At 35.7% G+C, this 22141-nt stretch overlaps 1 protein-coding gene across 7 annotated transcripts in view; it reads right to left on the bottom strand.

The window, feature by feature from the left end:
- Positions 1-22141, bottom strand: part of LOC137250008 (cuticle collagen 144-like) — a 283350-nt gene that overhangs the window by 145046 nt on the left and 116163 nt on the right. For all 7 annotated transcript variants that reach the window (XM_067782185.1, XM_067782180.1, XM_067782182.1 and 4 more), the window contains one exon: positions 8522-8619. In XM_067782185.1, coding sequence (XP_067638286.1) covers positions 8522-8619 — 98 coding nt within the window. The remainder of the gene's footprint in view (positions 1-8521; positions 8620-22141) is intronic.

Here is a 22141-nt window from a genome sequence, read left to right as displayed (position 1 = left end):
AGGATTTCAGCAGCAGATCCTTTCAATGCCACGAATAGTGCAGCAACATTATCTTCAGCACTCCAGTTGTTCACTGCTGCGGTCTTCTCAAACTGAATCTTAAACACCTGGAAAGGAACAGAACCGTCAAAGGATGGTGTTTTTACCTTTGGATTGCTTGCTGAAACAGCTGGCCGATTTAGTTGTAACTGCTCCATACGACCTTTTAAATAATCTAATTCTGCCTGAAATTGAGCCATTTTTGCATCCTGCGCTTCCAGTTTTGATGATACCTGTTCCAAAATTTATGCCGACATTTCAGATATACGTGCCTCTTGCGCTTCCAATTGAGATGCTATATATGTCTTTTGGTCTTCCAGTTGAGATGACACTTGCGACGTCATTTCTGAAATACGTGCCTCCTGTGATTCCAGTTGGGATGCGATATATGTCTTCTGTTGTTCGAGCTGTGTTTCCATCTAGGATGTAATATGTGTCGACATTTCTGACATTTGCGACGACATTGATGTTACTGTCGATGTTTGTGCAGATATTGCAGCCAAAATCATGTTCAAGTCTGTGCTCGTAACTGTCTGCGATGTTTCGTTTTTCTCTTCAATTTTTGTTGTTGTCTCGTTCCCATCAGGATAAAAGACATACTCGTTCACATCGATTCCTTGCGACTCCATTACCTCTCGTAGTCTTGCCTGAAGTTAGAGTTTATTGCCGGTTGTATTCAATCCTCGGGCTTCCAAATGCTTTTTCAGTTGCTGGATCCTTAATTCACTTCACTTCGCCATGTCCTCGTTGTGCTCTGCAACTTTGCAATTTATTCAACAATTCCTCTTCTGACACCAATTGTAACGATTTTACTGCAATTCGCCTTATTTGCAATCTTCTGCTAACGTTCGTATCGCTAAACTGTTGAATAAATAACTCCAATATTGAATAATGGAAAAATGGCCTTTATTAAAGTACTTCACAATAACACTTATACTTTGCAACGAATAGCTTGCTTAATAACCAAACTGATTGATAGCTCAAATGAAACTCTCTCCTCGCCTCTACTGTCGCGCCTTTTATACTTTTTGATTTCTCATTGCATACTTCCAGGCTTTTCCATTCCAGAACTTACTAGTTAGTTTCAGCTACAAAATCGCCAGCCAAAACTACGTTTATAGTTTCTCATTTGAGTAATACTTGCACATATTATTGCCCTCTCTTGTGAGCAATTCAGATAAGATATATGCATGTGTTTGTGCATTGCTTCTCCGCTGCTCGCATACGTGCATGGTACATATGTGTAGACGCAATTATTGTTTCGTTTATGTAGATACATAATGATTGATCTATGGATGTGCATGATAGCACTGTTTAGCATCGGCTTAGAGATGGCAGCACCCCTTAGTTTTGCTAATATTCGTAACAATACTATATATTTTAGATAATTAATTTAGAAAAGTTCGGTCTGTAACTTCCCGACGATATAGCGCGCCTAGTATTTATTCATTCTTTATATATATTTTAATTCTTAAATGGAAGCCTAATTTACCCAGTATGACTAAATAAAAATGTAAATTTTAAGTGCGGACGTTACAGTATTACGTCAAACGTTAAAAGTTTATTGGTCAATTCTAATCTGCATATGTATCAGGGTATTTTGAAGAAAATCCGCGTTTTAAAACTTGAAAGATTTGTGAGATTACATTTTCTGTATTCACGTATAACTAAGTATATTCATTTAAGATAATTGATATCCAAGGTCGATAAAATAAAATAAAGTACAATAAAATAAACTAAATTAAAATAGACTAAAATAAAATAAAACGAAATAAAAAAAAAACAATAAAATAAAATAAACCAGAATAGAATAGACTAAAATAAAATAGACTAAAATAAAATAAAGTACAACCAATTTTTTTTTTTTCTCTAAATATATATTTTCAAACGGGTTTTTTCCCTTAACACTCGAAAAACCTTGCAAGATATAGGTATAAGTCCGCCCATAAGAGTCTGGCAAAGTCCACATAGTCATACCCATATTTATACCTATAAATATCAATTGGCAAGTTTGCCACGAGCTATAAATGGAACTCATCTGTCTGGCAAAGCATCGCAACAAAAGGCGGATTTACATAAACGCTTTGGTTGCGTGCCTACGCTTTGACAGTGCTATACGTAAAACAATAAAACGCGTTAGCTTTTATCTTTGCTTTGTAGCTACAAACCGTTAATGCCAATTCGTCCTTATGCATTTGATTAAAGAGCCCCAGAAGTGAAAATTTTCACGGGGAAAATATGTTACACGTGTGTCACTCTATGTTATGTTACGTTTCTCTTGACTCTAATTTAAATAAGTTTTGCTTTCTGTATGTTTTCGCATTGTTGGAGACCACAAATCTTTTTATAATTATTTTTCTGCGCAAATCAGCTATTCCATTTTTTAATACTACTAAGGTTTATTAAACTATCAAATGTAAATCACCTTAAAGTAGTCCCTTACTTACATAATTGGCGCTTCACCGTTTAAATGGTTATGGCCGTCCAACAAGGCGCGCCAGTCGCTTCTTCTCTCTGCCAACTGGCGCCAATTAGTCACACCAAGGGAGTTTAAATCGTTTTCCACCTGGTCCTTCCAGCGGAGTGGAGCCGCCCTCTTCCTCTGGTTCCATATGCGGGTTCCGATAGAAACACTTTCTTAGCCGGAGTGTCATCATTCATTCGCCTAACCAGCGCAGCCCCTGCGTTTTAATTCGCTGAACCATGTTGATGTCTGCGTAAAGCTCGTACAACTCATCAATTAATCTTCTTCGGTACTCGCCATCGCCAACGCCATCGAACACTCCCAGAGCCGCTTCATCTGATGTTGTCATGGTCCATGCTTCTGCACCATATATCAGGACGAGTACGATAAGTGACTTGTAGAGTATGATTTTCGTTTGCCGAGAGAGGATTTTACTTTTCGTAAAGTAATCTTACGTACCAAAAATGCAACTATAGACTCCAGATTTGCATCAGGTGAGCGATACTGTAATTTTGACGTTTATCGCTTAGTTGACACAGTTAGTATGGTAAACTATGCCCCATACATCGTGATGCGCTTTAATGTACGTATACAATATCCGTGTTTTTTTACACGTATATACGTATACGTTTGCCGGTAAAAAAACGCTTATCCTCACTTAGATAGTGGCAACTAGCTACAGAGCATGTTGTACCAAAAAGCGGAGACACAAACCTCTGTTGGCCATAGTGTATAACCTATAGCTGAATCGGTTTTGGTGAATAGTGGACACACCCTAATTGTCGAGGTAATACATAGAGGTAGTGTAGAGGTGAAACATAGACACATATTTCAGTTGCATCTGAGTATAATGCGTATTGAAATTTAGGATTACTAATTTTCTGCGCAGCAATTTCAGAAGAGTAGATGAAGTTTAACGCTTATCAGTCCATAAAAGATTAAGCGTATATGTATATTGTATATGTATTGGAGTTATTTATTTGACATTTCAGCGATACGAACGTTAGCAGAAGGTTCATAATAATCGGAATTTCCCAAAATTCGTTACAATTGGTGTCAGAAGAGGAATTTTTGAATAAATTCCAGAGTAGCACAGGACAACAAGGACATAGCCAAGTTGAGTGAATTGAAGCAACTGAAAAAGGAGTTGGAAGCCCGTTGATTGAATACTACTGGCAATAAATCCGGGCTACAAATACGACTACGAGAGGCAATGGACTCAGAAGGAATTAACGTGGAAGAGTATGTCTTTCATCTTGACGGCGATGACACAACAAAATTGAAGGAGAAAAGGGAAACACCACAGACAATGGCGAACACAGACTTGAACACGATATTGGCTGCAATATCGTCACAGATGTCCGAAATGTCGTCACAAATATCCACAAACATGTCATCCCAACTGGAATCACAGGAGACACGACAAGAAGCACGTTTTTCAGAAATGTCGTCACAAATAGCATCCAGGATTGAAGCACAGGAGGCAGGTATATCTGAAGTGTTGGCACAAATTTCAACGCAGGCAAAATCTCAGATCTCTACACAACTTGTAGAGCAGGAAGTCCGTATATCATCTCAGCTGGAAGCGCACATGGAAGAGAAACTCTACCCAGTTTCATGAAGGTTTCCATGGCCGACAGGATACCTCGAGGCCGAGGTAGATGCTTTATGAGGTCGTATGCAGGAGCTCCAACTAAATCGCCCAGTTGTTTGAGCAAGCAATCCGAAGGTAAAAACTCCATCTTTTGACGGCTTTGTTCATATCCAGGTATTTAAGCTTCAATTTGAGAAGACGTCAGCAGTGAACAACTGGAATGCTGAAGATATAGTTGCTGCATTGGTCGTGGCATTGAGGCCTGCAGCTGAAATCTTAGACTATTCCAGAGTACGAACGGAACAGTTATGAAACATTGATGGGCGCTCTAGAGAGGCGATACGGAACCGAGCATAGGAGACAGATATACCAAATGGAGTTACTAAACCACTTCCAGAGGGCTGGTGAAACATTGCAAGAGTTTGCGTCGGATATTGAAAGGCCGGCACATTTAGCGAATGCTGAAACACCCGTGGAATACACCGAAAGGGTAAAAATTTAGAGCTTTATTAATGAAATACGGGATGTCGAAACGAAGCGAGCGACATACGCAAACCCAAAACCTGCATTCGCAGAAACGGTATCACATGCTCTGATTCATGAAACAGCATCGCTTCTGTGTATGTCAGCTTTCAAAGCACGCCGCGTGGAAGTAGAAAGGCCAGACTGGGTGAACACAATATTTGAGGCACTGAAAGGATCGCAAAAGCGGAGTGATAGAGTAATCAAATGCTTCGAATGCGAGAAGCCAGGTCACATTGCACGTAATTGCGGTCTTGATTCTAGTGGTTCCAACAGCATGGGTGGTCTTAAGTAAAAAGCTGGAGGTGATGAGCAAGAGCGAGCTAGATGTAAAGATCGAGAGCTAGCTCCAGCTGTTGAATATCTCGCTATCTCTGTATCACAAATGGAAAGAAAATCGAGCAGTCTTACCGTAAGAGGATATGTGGATGGCAAGGAGCGTTTGCTGACTATAGATACGGGCACATCTCATTCCATAATCCGATCTGATTTGGTATACAGGAGAGTAAAGCCATTACATGGAACAAGATTGCGTGTGGTCACTGGCGAGTATAACCAAGTCCAGGGAGAAGTGGTACGTGAAGTCTTAATTGGAAAGGTCACGGTTCTACCCAAATTCGTTGTGACAGAGATCGTTGATGAAGTCATGTTGGGAGTGGACTTCTTAGTTGACCATGGCATCAGGATTGACATGCAAAGAAGGATTATGCGCTATAAGAACATGGATGTGCCGCTTAACTTCAGTTTGGAGAAGGGTTCAGCAGTAAGAGAGTGCTGGTGGAGGAGATTCGACAAAGACCACAAAATTCAAAGGCAGTAGATACGGCAAGGGTTGATGGAACGAACTGGCATTTACATACCAAAATGGACGCGCTAAAACGAAGGAAAGAATTTCCCACAAAGAATGCATGGGTGGTTTCAAGCCAGGATGCCTTACCGTTGTGATTATGCAAAGCCAATCCGTCAAGCTCAAGCTCTTCTAAGTAGTCCAGTGGCCAAACAACAGTGTGAGGCAACGAACTAGGATAATGCGTACTAAGATGAAACACAGGTACAATGAGAACAACAATTCGGAAGGTTTCCTGGAGGGAAAGCCCGTACAAAGTTGTGAAGCGGATCAGTGATGTCATCTACCGCATACAAACAATTGGGAAACCGCGAAACAGAAGGGTGGTTCATTTGGAGAGGCTAGCAGCGGTTGGATCGAGAGATTTGTCTGATCGGGACGATCCGACTTAGGTGGAGGGCAGTGTGGCGAATATTGGCATCACTTTGCTGTTATTAAATAATAACAAAAACAACAAAACAGCAAGCAGCGACACTTATGTAAAAGGCAACGAAGAACATTCCATACAAATAACCAGTAGCTCGAAGTGAAGAGATATTTCGCATACATATATGTAGTCATCAGGTAAGAGACGAAGTTCTTACTCTCACATACACACGCATATAGCTAAATAACCAAGTATGCGATACAACTGTTCCATCTACGTGAAAATTCTAGACCTCTGGAGAAATATGCGAACGAAGCAGCAGAGAGTATAAAAGCAGCGCAAGTTGAGGAGTAACTAATCAGGTTGATTTAAACACGCTTTTGTAAAGTACGTGATATTGAAGTTTAATTGTACTACTCCCAAAGAATACTAAATAAAGACCATATTGCAATACTGAATATTGGAGTTATTTATTCGACAGTTCAGCGATACGAACGTTAGCAGAAGGTGCAAAATAATCGGAATTTCCGAAAATTCGTAACGGTATTATTATCAGAGCTGCTCAACCCCTATACACTTCAAGCACCTTTGTTTTTGTTTTGCCCTGAACCATAGGCACATATTCAAATTCACACTTTGAATACAAAAAAAAAAAAATGCATAGCACTCCCATATGCCCTCACAGATAATTTCGAATCATATGAAAATGCTTGAATTTCTTATGAAAGTGTCAAGAAAAAGCACTCCCGTATGAAGATAAGGCACTTGTGTATGATAAAAAAATTACACTAACAATTTGACAACTAAAAATTATTCAAAAACATTATAGCACTGAAAAAATTTGTAATCAAAATTGATTCATAAATAAAATTAAAATAGATAATCGACCACGGAGCTGAAATATACGGGGCATATGACCAAAGAATGTAAGCAAAACTGTACCAAAACAAGAGGAGCCTATTCTAACTTCATATGATATTAGTTAATTACCCTAAAGGGAAGTCAGTAACAGTGATACAAAATTCTAGTTCAGAACTAGACCTAGAGTGTCAAATAAGTATTAGTTCGTTAATAGCTAGATTTCCAGATATAAAATCTACAACAAAAATGCTACCAGCTTTAACGAGCTACGGCTACATATGAGTATGCCTCTTTCTCTACACTATTCCACCAGTACGTAACTATCGAAAAAGTACCAAAAATAAATTTGTATATAGTTAGGAACTAGTGATAAGTTAAAGCAGCGGTGACAATTTCACCGCCTAGGACATCGCCATGTTAAATTCACCAGTTGAAAACATGTAAAAGAGATAGATGCCGAACTATTAGTGGTTCAGAATGCAGTAGAAATGCACTTATTTTGAACTAGAGTTTCTCCTTACGGGGTAGCTACTGTGACTTTTTATTTCAATTCCTTTTATTATTTTTCTTGGTTATGAGACATTTTTTGACTGGAAGTGGGGGGACCGTAAAGTAACCATGCCTATCATTTACTTGTTAAACATTTTATTAAATTCAAATGGTATTTCAGCACCACAGTAGTCTCTGCTGCTAATATATGTATGTAAATTTGAACACAAATTTAAAACAAACCACGCGGAGCCCTCTAATTAAGCATTTCGGAAGTTTTCAAACTCAATTTCCAATTCAACATTCGCGGAAATTTCTATATGGACTTTTGTATGTTTATTGAAACCCAAATTCCGACGATATATGTACTTATATTTAATATACTTCCCACCGAAATACGTACTTTACGGAATCTTCGGCAATTTACAGAAAGTGTTAAGTCCTTCCTCTTAGGCCTAGCACACAATGAAATCGAAGTTTTGCTTCAGCCAGCTATATAAACCGTTTATAATAACTAATACTTCATAATTTTAATTGCTTTTCCTTTCATTTACCCATGGGTTTGTTGGAATTTTAGCTGAATCTTTTTATATACTATAATTAAATTAAACAACCATTTATAATTTAATCACTTTATTTAACAGTTCACCCCACTGTATTTTTTATATTTGCTATAATTGACATTTGTCACTATGCTGAATTGGCATAAAAATGTCTTAACTTTTCCTATATCGACTTGTACATATATCCCATATATATAAGATCAAATTGTTTGCTTTTACGATGTTATTTTAATATGTACATACATAGATATAAGGAAAATGCCTAATAAATGAAATGAAATGAAATGAAATATACATAGAATATGTTCCCACAAAACATGAGGCTAGAGGTCAATGTAATTTTTCGCTACTTTCAGAATTAAATTTATTGGATCTTGTATGTTAATGATATAACTATTGACGTAATATTTTAAGCAAATATTTTGTAACTTGAAACCAAATATTCAACTTTTTCCAACCTTGAACAATTATAATTTTTTAAATATATTTTTTTAAATACAAAAAAAGTTTCAGTGCACTTACAATTTTGTACATGTATTGTGATTCGCACTTCCATATAAAAAATTTTGAGCAGCACTGATTACTATCATTAACACTAAATAATGTGCAGCTAAGTTCGTTCTGGCTTTCGCTTTGGCAAATATAAGAAACCTATGTAACTAACCTCTCCCAATCATTTGCCAATTTTATTTGCCACAAATTTCGAATGCCTTAAGAAATTAAACTACATAAATAAAATACAAAAAAAAAAAAACATTAGAATATGTGCACTTACATTTGTTTGGTTCACATTGGTTGGTGCTATCTTCTCCTCAAATTTTTGATTGCCATTCCGCAAGTAGTTGTCCTCTGTCGGTGTTATGGGCTTTCCACCTTCAAAAAGAGACTCAATTCGTAAAAAGACGCAGTTGTTTCGATTTTAGTTGTTGTCATTATGTATTTGAATTTATATTTTAGTTAAATTACATTAAAAAATACTGATTTATCGACCTTTTCTTCTTAACTTTCCAGTTTGCTGGCTCGAGGCCTATGTTTTTCTTGCAAAAACTAATAAAACACAAGTTTTTCGTTCTGCCAATATATTTCGAATTACCGTCGGTAATCGTCTTCAGGACAAACTAATAACAATATAAAGCATTAATATAATAAATAATTATCCCTACAACAAATTTATTCATATATGTACATACATTTATTTACACGTTTGTACTGCTTAACGTGGAGTATCATACTAACTCTTTTTTGATAACAAAAATCTGTACGCCTGTGCTACGTTCTCTACATCAGATTTGTAATTTAATCTCTTGTCTGTCGGTGTGTTGATTATGTGCAGCATTTCTAATGTGAATCTCTTCTTGTATTGTTTTTCTTGTTGGAGCACAGAAGCTTCATCAAAGTTTGGTGAGTGTTCATTGCTTGCACAGTGGGCCATTAAGGCCGTTTTATGGTTCTGTGTTTGTTTACAATATTTAAAATCAGATTTATGTTGTGCTAATCTGCTTTTTAGTTTTGATTTTGTAGTTCCTACATAAAACTTGTTACAGGATTCGTTGGCATTACCTTTGCAAGGTATTTTATATATAATATTGCTTTTTTCCGCGGTTGGTATTTTTGACTTTGTTCTATTAAAAATGTGTTTTAGTGTGTTTACTGGTTTATGGGCTATTTTTATTTCGTTTTTGTTGTAGCAATCTGATTTCGTAAGCCGCTCTGATAATTGTGGTACATATACTACTGACTTGAATATCTTTGGCTCGTCTACTATTTGATTTTGGGTTTCTGATACCGTTCTTTTTATTAAAGAATTTATAATACTATCCGGAAAGTCATTATTTTTTAATATCATTCTAACTTCAGTCTTAATTTCTCTGTGGTAAGTGTCGTCAGATATTTGTAACATTCGTCGAATACAGCCTCTCGCTGTATTAATTATCATCGTTTTTGGATGTTTAGAATTATAATTGATGATTCGTCCTGATGCTATAGGTTTCTTATACCACTTTAGCTTTATTTCGTTACCATGTCTTATTATGATTGAGTCCAGGTACGGTAGTTTTCCTTCGTTTTCGAGCTCGGTAGTAAATTTAATATATCTATTGAAAGAATTTAATGCGTCAAGAGTGTTCTGTACCTCGTTTTCGTTTATAATTGCAAATATGTCATCGACATACTTTGTAAGTAGTCTCGGCTTTTGTTTAACTTTTTCCATCGAACTTTGAAGCAACTTATCCATAACAATATCTGCGATAACTGGTGACGTTGGCGACCCCATTGGTAATCCTCTTATTTGTGTGTATATTTGATCTTCGTATTTAAAATATCGGTTTTCCTCAATACAAAATTTCAATATTTCCATGAATAGTTTTTTCGGTATTTTAGTGTGCATTTCTATTATTGTCCATTTCTCTTGAATAACCTCAAGAGCTAGCTGTGTTGGAACGCTCGGAAACAGCGAGACAACATCGAACGAAATTAGTTTTTCATCATCATTAATATGAGTATTACTTATTCTTTCTTTAAATTCAAGTGTATTTTTGACATTATAACTAGACTTTTCTGTTAAATTTTTTTAAATATTTGTAATGAATTTACATAGACCCAACGATGGTGATCCAGTGGTTGAACATATCGGCCTAAGGGGTGTCCCTTCCTTATGGATTTTTGGGAGTCCATAAATTCTAGGGGAAAGGGCTGTGGTGGTGATCAGACTATTTCTTTCGGCCTTTGAAATTAGCTCCATTTCAAACATTTTATTTACTAAATTGTTGTTCTTTGTTTGTAATTTTGACGTAGGGTCTTGCCTTTGTAATCTGTACATCGTTAAATCATTTAATATTTCTTTCATTTTTAGATTATAATCATCTTTCTCCATAGCCACAGTTTTATTGCCTTTGTCAGACGTGAGAATTTTAATGTTGTTATTTTGCCTAAGAAACTTTCGCGTTCGACCCACTGTATCAACTATTGCACTATCCATTGCATTCAGTTTATTTGTTTTTGTATGCTCTTTTATTAGTACCGAAAATTTTGTGCGAGCTTCCTCTTGCTGCTCTTTGTTTTTAATTGTTTGTACAAGTTCTTCACCGTCTGCGATGCATTCGAATAAAGGGAAATTCTTATTGTTTGTTGGTAACGCGAACTTTGGACCCTTAGCTAAGAGAGACTTTATGTCCGATGGAAAGCTTACATTTGTTGTGTTAATAAACCAATCATGTTGCGTGTTGTTGTTGGCGAAGATGTTGTTGCGCTTGCTTTGTAGTTTTAAATATTTACTTTCCTGCTTCTCTTTTAACTTCGTTTTTAGTTTGCGTGCTATAATTTCTTCGCTAATTTTAAATCTTTCAAAGTCATCTGCGCTCAGACGCATTCGAAGTATTTTTGTAATCTTTTCAAACCGTCGTTTTTGTTCTTTTAACAATGTATGTTTTTGTTTAATTAGAAGATTCAATATTTTTGTGTGAAAGTAATAAGTGTATCTATCTAAAGTTCTGTCTATATTTTTGTGTGTGTTACGGTCAAAAACAAATAACTTATCACATCTAGTCGTATTTTTAATAAAATTAGGAACTAACCTAGATTTTCTACATTTTAACAAAAATTTTATGTTGGATTCAATTTTTACCACTTTCTTTGATGCAACCTGATATTTATTTATTACTGCTTTAGAGTTGCTATTGTTGTTTTTTATTTCCGCATATCCCATTTTCTTGTTGTTTGTATGCTGACGGCGTGCCTTCCGTTTCTTTAAAAATACTGATTTATCGACCTTTTCTTCTTAACTTTCCAGTTTGCTGGCTCGAGGTCTATGTTTTTCTTGCAAAAACTAATAAAACACAAGTTTTTCGTTCTGCCAATATATTTCGAATTACCGTCGGTAATCGTCTTCAGGACAAACTAATAACAATATAAAGCATTAATATAATAAATAATTATCCCTACAACAAATTTATTCATATATGTACATACATTTATTTACATGTTTGTACTGCTTAACGTGGAGTATCATACTAACTCTTTTTTGATAACAAAAATCTGTACGCCTGTGCTACGTTCTCTACATCAGATTTGTAATTTAATCTCTTGTCTGTCGGTGTGTTGATTATGTGCAGCATTTCTAATGTGAATCTCTTCTTGTATTGTTTTTCTTGTTGGAGCACAGAAGCTTCATCAAAGTTTGGTGAGTGTTCATTGCTTGCACAGTGGGCCATTAAGGCCGTTTTATGGTTCTGTGTTTGTTTACAATTGGCGCGGTTGGCGGAGCGAAGGAGCGACTGGCGCGCCTTGTTGGACGGCCATAACCGTTTAGACGGTTAAGCGCCAATTAAGTAAGTAAGTAAGTAAGTTTGTTTACAATATTTAAAATCAGATTTATGTTGTGCTAATCTGCTTTTTAATTTTGATTTTGTAGTTCCTACATAAAACTTGTTACAGGATTCGTTGGCATTACCTTTGCAAGGTATTTTATATATAATATTGCTTTTTTCCGCGGTTGGTATTTTTGACTTTGTTCTATTAAAAATGTGTTTTAGTGTGTTTACTGGTTTATGGACTATTCAGGTTGTATCAAAGAAAGTGGTAAAAATTGAATCCAACATAAAATTTTTGTTAAAATGTAGAAAATCTAGTTTAGTTCCTAATTTTATTAAAAATACGACTGGATGTGATAAGTTATTTGTTTTTGACCGTAACACACACAAAAATATAGACAGAACTTTAGATAGATACACTTATTAATTTCACACAAAAATATTGAATCTTCTAATTAAACAAAAACATACATTGTTAAAAGAACAAAAACGACGGTTTGAAAAGATTACAAAAATACTTCGAATGCGTCTGAGCGCAGATGACTTTGAAAGATTTAAAATTAGCGAAGAAATTATAGCGCGCAAACTAAAAACGAAGTTAAAAGAGAAGCAGGAAAGTAAATATTTAAAACTACAAAGCAAGCGCAACAACATCTTCGCCAACAACAACACGCAACAAGATTGGTTTATTAACACAACAAATGTAAGCTTTCCATCGGACATAAAGTCGCTCTTAGCTAAGGGTCCAAAGTTCGCGTTACCAACAAACAATAAGAATTTCCCTTTATTCGAATGCATCGCAGACGGTGAAGAACTTGTACAAACAATTAAAAACAAAGAGCAGCAAGAGGAAGCTCGCACAAAATTTTCGGTACTAATAAAAGAGCATACAAAAACAAATAAACTGAATGCAATGGATAGTGCAATAGTTGATACAGTGGGTCGAACGCGAAAGTTTCTTAGGCAAAATAACAACATTAAAATTCTCACGTCTGACAAAGGCAATAAAACTGTGGCTATGGAGAAAGATGATTATAATCTAAAAATGAAAGAAATATTAAATGATTTAACGATGTACAGATTACAAAGGCAAGACCCTACGTCAAAATTACAAACAAAAAACAACAATTTAGTAAATAAAATGTTTGAAATGGAGCTAATTTCAAAGGCCGAAAGAAATAGTCTGATCACCACCACAGCCCTTTCCCCTAGAATTTATGGACTCCCAAAAATCCATAAGGAAGGGACACCCCTTAGGCCGATATGTTCAACCACTGGATCACCATCGTTGGGTCTATGTAAATTCATTACAAATATTTTAAAAAATTTAACAGATAAGTCTAGTTATAATGTCAAAAATATACTCGAATTTAAAGAAAGAATAAGTAATACTCATATTAATGATGATGAAAAACTAATTTCGTTCGATGTTGTCTCGCTGTTTCCGAGCGTTCCAACACAGCTAGCTCTTGAGGTTATTCAAGAGAAATGGACAATAATAGAAATGCACACTAAAATACCGAAAAAACTATTCATGGAAATTTTGTATTGAGGAAAACCGTTATTTTAAATACGAAGATCAAATATACACACAAATAAGAGGATTACCAATGGGGTCGCCAACATCACCAGTTATCGCAGATATTGTTATGGATAAGTTGCTTCAAAGTTCGATGGAAAAAGTTAAACAAAAGCCGAGACTACTTACAAAGTATGTCGATGACATATTTACAATTATAAACGAAAACGAGGTACAGAACACTCTTGACGCATTAAATTCTTTCAATAGATATATTAAATTTACTACCGACCTCGAAAACGAAGGAAAACTACCGTACCTGGACTCAATCATAATAAGACATGGTAACGAAATAAAGCTAAAGTGGTATAAGAAACCTATAGCATCAGGACGAATCATCAATTATAATTCTAAACATCCAAAAACGATGATAATTAATACAGCGAGAGGCTGTATTCGACGAATGTTACAAATATCTGACGACACTTACCACATAGAAATTAAGACTGAAATTAGAATGATATTAAAAAATAATGACTTTCCGGATAGTATTATAAATTCTTTAATAAAAAGAACGGTATCAGAAACCCAAAGTCAAATAGTAGACGAGCCAAAGATATTCAAGTCAGTAGTATATGTACCACAATTATCAGAGCGGCTTACGAAATCAGATTGCTACAACAAAAACGAAATAAAAATAGCCCATAAACCAGTAAACACACTAAAACACATTTTTAATAGAACAAAGTCAAAAATACCAACCGCGGAAAAAAGCAATATTATATATAAAATACCTTGCAAAGGTAATGCCAACGAATCCTGTAACAAGTTTTATGTAGGAACTACAAAATCAAAATAAAAAAGCAGATTAGCACAACATAAATCTGATTTTAAATATTGTAAACAAACACAGAACCATAAAACGGCCTTAATGGCCCAATGTGCAAGCAATGAACACTCACCAAACTTTGATGAAGCTTCTGTGCTCCAACAAGAAAAACAATACAAGAAGAGATTCACATTAGAAATGCTGCACATAATCAACACACCGACAGACAAGAGATTAAATTACAAATCTGATGTAGAGAACGTAGCACAGGCGTACAGATTTTTGTTATCAAAAAAGAGTTAGTATGATACTCCACGTTAAGCAGTACAAACGTGTAAATAAATGTATGTACATATATGAATAAATTTGTTGTAGGGATAATTATTTATTATATTAATGCTTTATATTGTTATTAGTTTGTCCTGAAGACGATTACCGACGGTAATTCGAAATATATTGGCAGAACGAAAAACTTGTGTTTTATTAGTTTTTGCAAGAAAAACATAGACCTCGAGCCAGCAAACTGGAAAGTTAAGAAGAAAAGGTCGATAAATCAGTATTTTTAAAGAAACGGAAGGCACGCCGTCAGCATACAAACAACAAGAAAATGGGATATGCGGAAATAAAAAACAACATTAGCAACTCTAAAGCAGTAATAAATAAATATCAGGTTGTATCAAAGAAAGTGGTAAAAATTGAATCCAACATAAAATTTTTGTTAAAATGTAGAAAATCTAGGTTAGTTCCTAATTTTATTAAAAATACGACTAGATGTGATAAGTTATTTGTTTTTGACCGTAACACACACAAAAATATAGACAGAACTTTAGATAGATACACTTATTACTTTCACACAAAAATATTGAATCTTCTAATTAAAAAATACTTTGAATGCGTCTGAGCGCAGATGACTTTGAAAGATTTAAAATTAGCGAAGAAATTATAGCGCGCAAACTAAAAACGAAGTTAAAAGAGAAGCAGGAAAGTAAATATTTAAAACTACAAAGCAAGCGCAACAACATCTTCGCCAACAACAACACGCAACAAGATTGGTTTATTAACACAACAAATGTAAGCTTTCCATCGGACATAAAGTCGCTCTTAGCTAAGGGTCCAAAGTTCGCGTTACCAACAAACAATAAGAATTTCCCTTTATTCGAATGCATCGCAGACGGTGAAGAACTTGTACAAACAATTAAAAACAAAGAGCAGCAAGAGGAAGCTCTCACAAAATTTTCGGTACTAATAAAAGAGCATACAAAAACAAATAAACTGAATGCAATGGATAGTGCAATAGTTGATACAGTGGGTCGAACGCGAAACTTTCTTAGGCAAAATAACAACATTAAAATTCTCACGTCTGACAAAGGCAATAAAACTGTGGCTATGGAGAAAGATGATTATAATCTAAAAATGAAAGAAATATTAAATGATTTAACGATGTACAGATTACAAAGGCAAGACCCTACGTCAAAATTACAAACAAAAAACAACAACTTAGCAAATAAAATGTTTGAAATGGAGCTAATTTCAAAGGCCGAAAGAAATAGTCTGATCACCACCACAACCCTTTCCCCTAGAATTTATGGACTCCCAAAAATCCATAAGGAAGGGACACCCCTTAGGCCGATATGTTCAACCACTGGATCACCATCGTTGGGTCTATGTAAATTCATTACAAATATTTTAAAAAATTTAACAGAAAAGTCTAGTTATAATGTCAAAAATACACTCGAATTTAAAGAAAGAATAAGTAATACTCATATTAATGATGATGAAAAACTTATTTCGTTCGATGTTGTCTCGCTGTTTCCGAGCGTTCCAACACAGCTAGCTCTTGAGGTTATTCAAGAGAAATGGACAATAATAGAAATGCACACTAAAATACCGAAAAAACTATTCATGGAAATATTGAAATTTTGTATTGAGGAAAACAGTTATTTTAAATACGAAGATCAAATATACACACAAATAAGAGGATTACCAATGGGGTCGCCAACGTCACCAGTTATCGCAGATATTGTTATGGATAAGTTGCTTCAAAGTTCGATGGAAAAAGTTAAACAAAAGCCGAGACTACTTACAAAGTATGTCGATGACATATTTGCAATTATAAACGAAAACGAGGTACAGAACACTCTTGACGCATTAAATTCTTTCAATAGATATATTAAATTTACTACCGAGCTCGAAAACGAAGGAAAACTACCGTACCTGGACTCAATCATAATAAGACATGGTAACGAAATAAAGCTAAAGTGGTATAAGAAACCTATAGCATCAGGACGAATCATCAATTATAATTCTAAACATCCAAAAACGATGATAATTAATACAGCGAGAGGCTGTATTCGACGAATGTTACAAATATCTGACGACACTTACCACAGAGAAATTAAGACTGAAATTAGAATGATATTAAAAAATAATGACTTTCCGGATAGTATTATAAATTCTTTAATAAAAAGAACGGTATCAGAAACCCAAAATCAAATAGTAGACGAGCCAAAGATATTCAAGTCAGTAGTATATGTACCACAATTATCAGAGCGGCTTACGAAATCAGATTGCTACAACAAAAACGAAATAAAAGTAGCCCATAAACCAGTAAACACACTAAAACACATTTTTAATAGAACAAAGTCAAAAATACCAACCGCGGAAAAAAGCAATATTAGCCGTGTTTTTTAACACGCGCGTATACGTTTCGTTTGCGCGTGTAAAAAAACGCCTATCCTCGCTTAGATAATGCTTAGGAGACCCATCTAGCGGCTGTGTTTAAACAACTAGCTACAGCAACAGGGTGTACCGAAAAGCGGAGACGCAACGCTCTGATGGCCATAGGGTATAACATATAGCTGAATCAGTTGCGATGAATTGTGGACACACATAGAATACATAGAATTAGTGTAGAGGGTGAAACAAAGACATATATTTCAGTTACATCTGAGTATAATGCGTGTTGAAATTTAGTAGGACAAAATTTATGCGCAGCAATTTCAGAGGTGTATTTATAGTTTGTCGTTTAGCAGTCAATATAAAGTTTAAGCGAAAACGGATATACGCGTGTTAAAAAACACGGCTATTATATAAGTTAAGACGAGAAACTATTGATGCCCACCCACGTAATAGATATATTTTCGCTATCATAATAAGTAAAATACTTAACGGGTTCGCAAACACTTGCAATGCAAGAGTACGATGAATGCTGGGAGAGCGATCTGTGTTGCTGGCAGCGGAGATGGTGTGAACGCTGGCCCTACTGCAGTGGTTCTAATTGGAATAACGTATAAGAGAGCATTCTTATTGGATTCATTGTTGGTGGGAAGGTAAATGGATGGTAGCGATGAGTAAGCAGCGGTAGCTTCACATATTCTTATGAGAATGATGTTGTTCACTTTACTTTGTGGCAATTGGACCAACAAGACGTTTTGCGCGACATTACATTGTAAAATTAATATAATTGATATTGAAGTAAATGTTAACATTTATAAAGAAACTAAAATTGTTTAATTGGCGCCCAAACGTGGGGCCGGGAAGATCGTAATTAATTAATATTCTGGAATGTTATTGCTGATGAGGAAAAACAGTACCTACAAAATAACAGAAAATTGAAGGAAAATAACCCATATCGCATCGACCTTGGATGACATTCACAAAGGAAAGACAACGGAGACAAATAAAGAAACGGTTTTAGAAAAATCCATGTAAGTGATTTGCTCAGTGTATTTCGGTAAATTATTATTAAATAAATATTTAATAAAATAAAAAAATATTGTGGTAATTTGTGGGCTCAATCTGAAATTTAATTAGCCTATTGTAGTTCACCATTTTTTATAAACTGCGTATGGTACCTTCCATTAATGTTACCTACTTCTTTAATCAACTTCAGAAAAATGTATGTAATAAAAATATTTAGGGAAAAATATTAGTATAAAATTTAATAAGAATATTCAGGGAATTTATGGTCTATTTCTGCCATTAAATTAGCCTTTCGGTATTCGGCCCATTTAATCTAAATAGCGCATAGTACCTCAAGTTAATGAGCGATTCTGACTTAGTTACCCTTTTCAATTCATTAGTTTTAAAAGACAAAAATCCAGAAATGAATTCCGAAGAACTTCAAGCTATTGTAGCCGCAGCGATATCGGCTGCATTCTCTACACAGAAAGCGGATTTCGACAAAAAGTTAGACGAAGTTACCAAGAAATTTACAACTACATTGACGGCCAATGTAGAATCTTTTGAGGAAGTGCAGATTGTAGGCAATGTGCAATGCGATGAGACCCTCGACCTCGTCAAATCCTTGCCTGAGTTTGACGGTAAACAAGAAAAATATGTATCATGGAGGCAAGCGGCGCACACGGCCTACAAACTGTACGAAAGGTACGATGGAAGCGCAAAACATTACCAGGCGGTCGCAATCATCAGAAATAAGATTAGAGGCGCCGCTGATGGTGTTTTGGCTTCATTCAATACCGTGTTGAATTTTAAAGCCATAATAGCGAGGTTAGATTTTACTTATGCCGATAAGAGGCCGATATATTTGATCGAGCAGGAGATGAGTACTTTGCGACAAGGAAATCTGACGGTATTGAAGTTTTATGATGAAGTCGAGAGAAAACTCACCCTTCTTACCAATAAGACTATAATGACTTACGAAAGTCAGATAGCGACTTCTATTAATGAGAAGTACAGAATGGATGCTCTACGCGTTTTTATTTCGGGTCTAAAGAAACCCCTTTGCGATATTTTGTTTTCTGCTCGGCCGGCGGATTTACCATCTGCTTTGGCACTTGCACAGGAGGTAGAGGCAAACCATGCGCGTTACGTATTTGCGACAAACTTTTCAAACCGTTTCGATGAAAATAGCAAAAGTCAAACTATAGACAAGAAACTAAGCGAAAGCAGCAACAATCAATTGGATAATTTAAGTGGCCACAAAAACCCACATTTTCAAACCAATCCCAATAGGCAACAAAAACGGAATTTTTCTTATAATGGTAGGCAAGAAAGATCTGAGCCGATGGATATAGATCCATCACTATCCCGGTTACGTCGTTCAACGAACTACGTACCTCAAAATCCGTCCAATGATTTTTTACAAGAAAATAGGACCAATAACTTCCAAAGCTCTAAGCAAAGACATCTCCCCATTAATACCAGTAATCAAGGGCAACAGTTTAAACGACGCCTTGAGTCCGATAGAAATACCGGGCCGAAAATTCAGAGAGTTAATCACATCTCGCAGGAAACAGCTGACGAAAATTTATACGATAGCATAGTGGATAATGAAGTCGAAAATATTGAAGAACATATTAATTTTTTAGGGATAGTACCCTACTCCCTTGGATTAGAAGATCAATAGGATCTGAGGGAAGGGTTATAAAGATGTTAATTGATACTGGCGCTTCAAAAAGTTATATTAAACCGTTTGCCGAGCTAAAAGGGACCGTACCCCTAAATAAACCAATTTTAGCCAGATCAATACATGGAGAGACGAAAGTAAATAGAAAATGCACTATAAACCTATTTGGTGTGAACTCCGACTTCATTATTTTACCTAATTTGCTAAGCTTTGATGCGATAGTTGGGCTTGACCTGCTTAAGCAGGTTAACGCTATAGTAGACCTTAAAAAAGGCGAAATTATTCATGATTATGGGACCGAGAAGCTATTATTTATTAAATACGAAAGCATAAATATCATCAAAATTCAACAAGATAATGTACCCCTTGCTATAAAAAAAGATTTTTTAAATATGATCGATAAAAGAAAAAAGGCTTTTGCCGATCCAAATACGGCTCTACCATACAATACGAATGTAGTTGCCACAATTAGAACAAAACATGAGGAACCCATTTATTCCAAATTATATCCATACCCAATGGGCGTAATAGATTTTGTCAATAAGGAGGTAAAGGAACTCCTGAAAGACGGTATTATTAGACCATCTAGGTCTCCTTACAACAACCCAATATGGGTAGTGGATAAAAAAGGACTCGACGAGCTAGGCAATAAAAAGAAACGTCTGGTAGTAGATTTTCGAAAGTTAAACGAAATTACTATCGACGATAAGTACCCCATACCAAACGTTATGTCCATTCTTTCAAGCATGGGCCAGTCCCAGTACTTTTCAACCCTTGATCTGAAATCAGGATTTCATCAAATTGAGCTCGCAGAGCGAGATAGGGAGAAAACCGCATTTTCTGTGAACAATGGCAAATATGAATTTTGTAGACTACCATTTGGTTTAAAGAACGCGCCAAGTATATTCCAAAGGGCTATCGATGATGTACTTAGGGAGCAAATAGGTAGAAGCTGTTACGTTTACGTTGATGACGTAATAATATTCTCACCTACAAAAGAGCAACACGTTCAAGATATAGACTGGGTTTTAAAAAGTTTATGTGATGCAAACATGAAGGTTTCGGTGGAAAAATCGCATTTTTTCAAGACTGAAATTGAGTACCTCGGGTTTGTCGTGTCAAGGAAGGGCATAAAAACATGTCCCGACAAGGTTAATGCAATGCTAAATTTCCCGGCTCCAGAAAATTTGTATAGTCTCAGATCGTTTCTAGGATTAGCCAGCTACTACAGATGTTTCATTAAAGATTTTGCCCGCATAGCTAAACCTCTGACAGATATTCTAAAAGGCGAAAACGGCAGAGTCAGTGCTACTCAATCCAAAAGAGTCAAAATAGTTTTAAACTTAGAACAGCTTCAAGCATTTGATTCCCTAAAACATATTTTGGTATCAGAAAATGTTATGCTTGGTTACCCTGATTATAAAAAACCTTTCGATTTGACAACAGACGCTTCTAACCATGGCCTGGGCGCTGTTTTGTCTCAGGATGGTAGGCCCATAACCATGATTTCTAGAACATTAAAAGATAATGAGCTTAACTTCGCTACAAACGAAAGGGAGCTTCTAGCCATTGTGTGGGCGTTAAAGAACCTGAGAAACTACCTTTACGGTGTAAAAAATTTAAACATTTTTACAGATCACCAGCCTCTAACGTTTGCAGTTTCGGATAGAAATCCGAATGCTAAGCTCAAACGTTGGAAAGCGTTCATCGATGAGCACAATGCAAAATTATACTATAAGCCAGGAAAAGAAAACTTTGTTGCCGATGCCCTGTCGCGTCAGCAACTCAACGTAATAGAAGAAGATTCAAATTCAAACTCGGGAACGATTCATAGCGAACAGTCCCTAACTTATACGATAGAGGCAGTTGAAAAGCCAGTAAATTGTTTTAAAAACCAAATCATTATTGAAGAGGCTGAAATACCGTCGAAAAGAACTTTTATTATTTTTGGAAACAGAACAAGGCATATTATCCGATTTCGTGATAAAAACACACTTTTAGGCATCATTCAAGACCTTGTTAACACCAAAGTGGTGAATGCAATTCATTGTAGTTTGCCTACCTTAGCACACATTCAACATGACTTAGTACGTATATTTCCAAATACGAAATTCAAATATGCAAAAACGTTTGTAACAGACATATTTGATCCAAACGACCAGCTAGAGATTATAGTTACAGAACATAATCGGGCGCACCGCGCTCCACAAGAAAACGTCAAACAAATTTTAAAGGATTATTTTTTTCCAAAACTAGAGAAGAAGGCAAAAGAAGCAGTTGGTAACTGCAAAATTTGTTCAAGGGCAAAATATAGTAGACATCACCAGAAACATAGAATATCCGAAACACCAATCCCATCATATGTAGGCGAA

The sequence above is a fragment of the Eurosta solidaginis genome, chromosome 4, assembly GCF_040869045.1.
Source record: "Eurosta solidaginis isolate ZX-2024a chromosome 4, ASM4086904v1, whole genome shotgun sequence".
NCBI classification, from domain to species: Eukaryota; Metazoa; Arthropoda; class Insecta; order Diptera; family Tephritidae; genus Eurosta; species Eurosta solidaginis.
The sequence above is the reverse complement of the archived record's forward strand: the minus strand, read 5'-3'. Positions and strand labels throughout refer to the sequence as shown.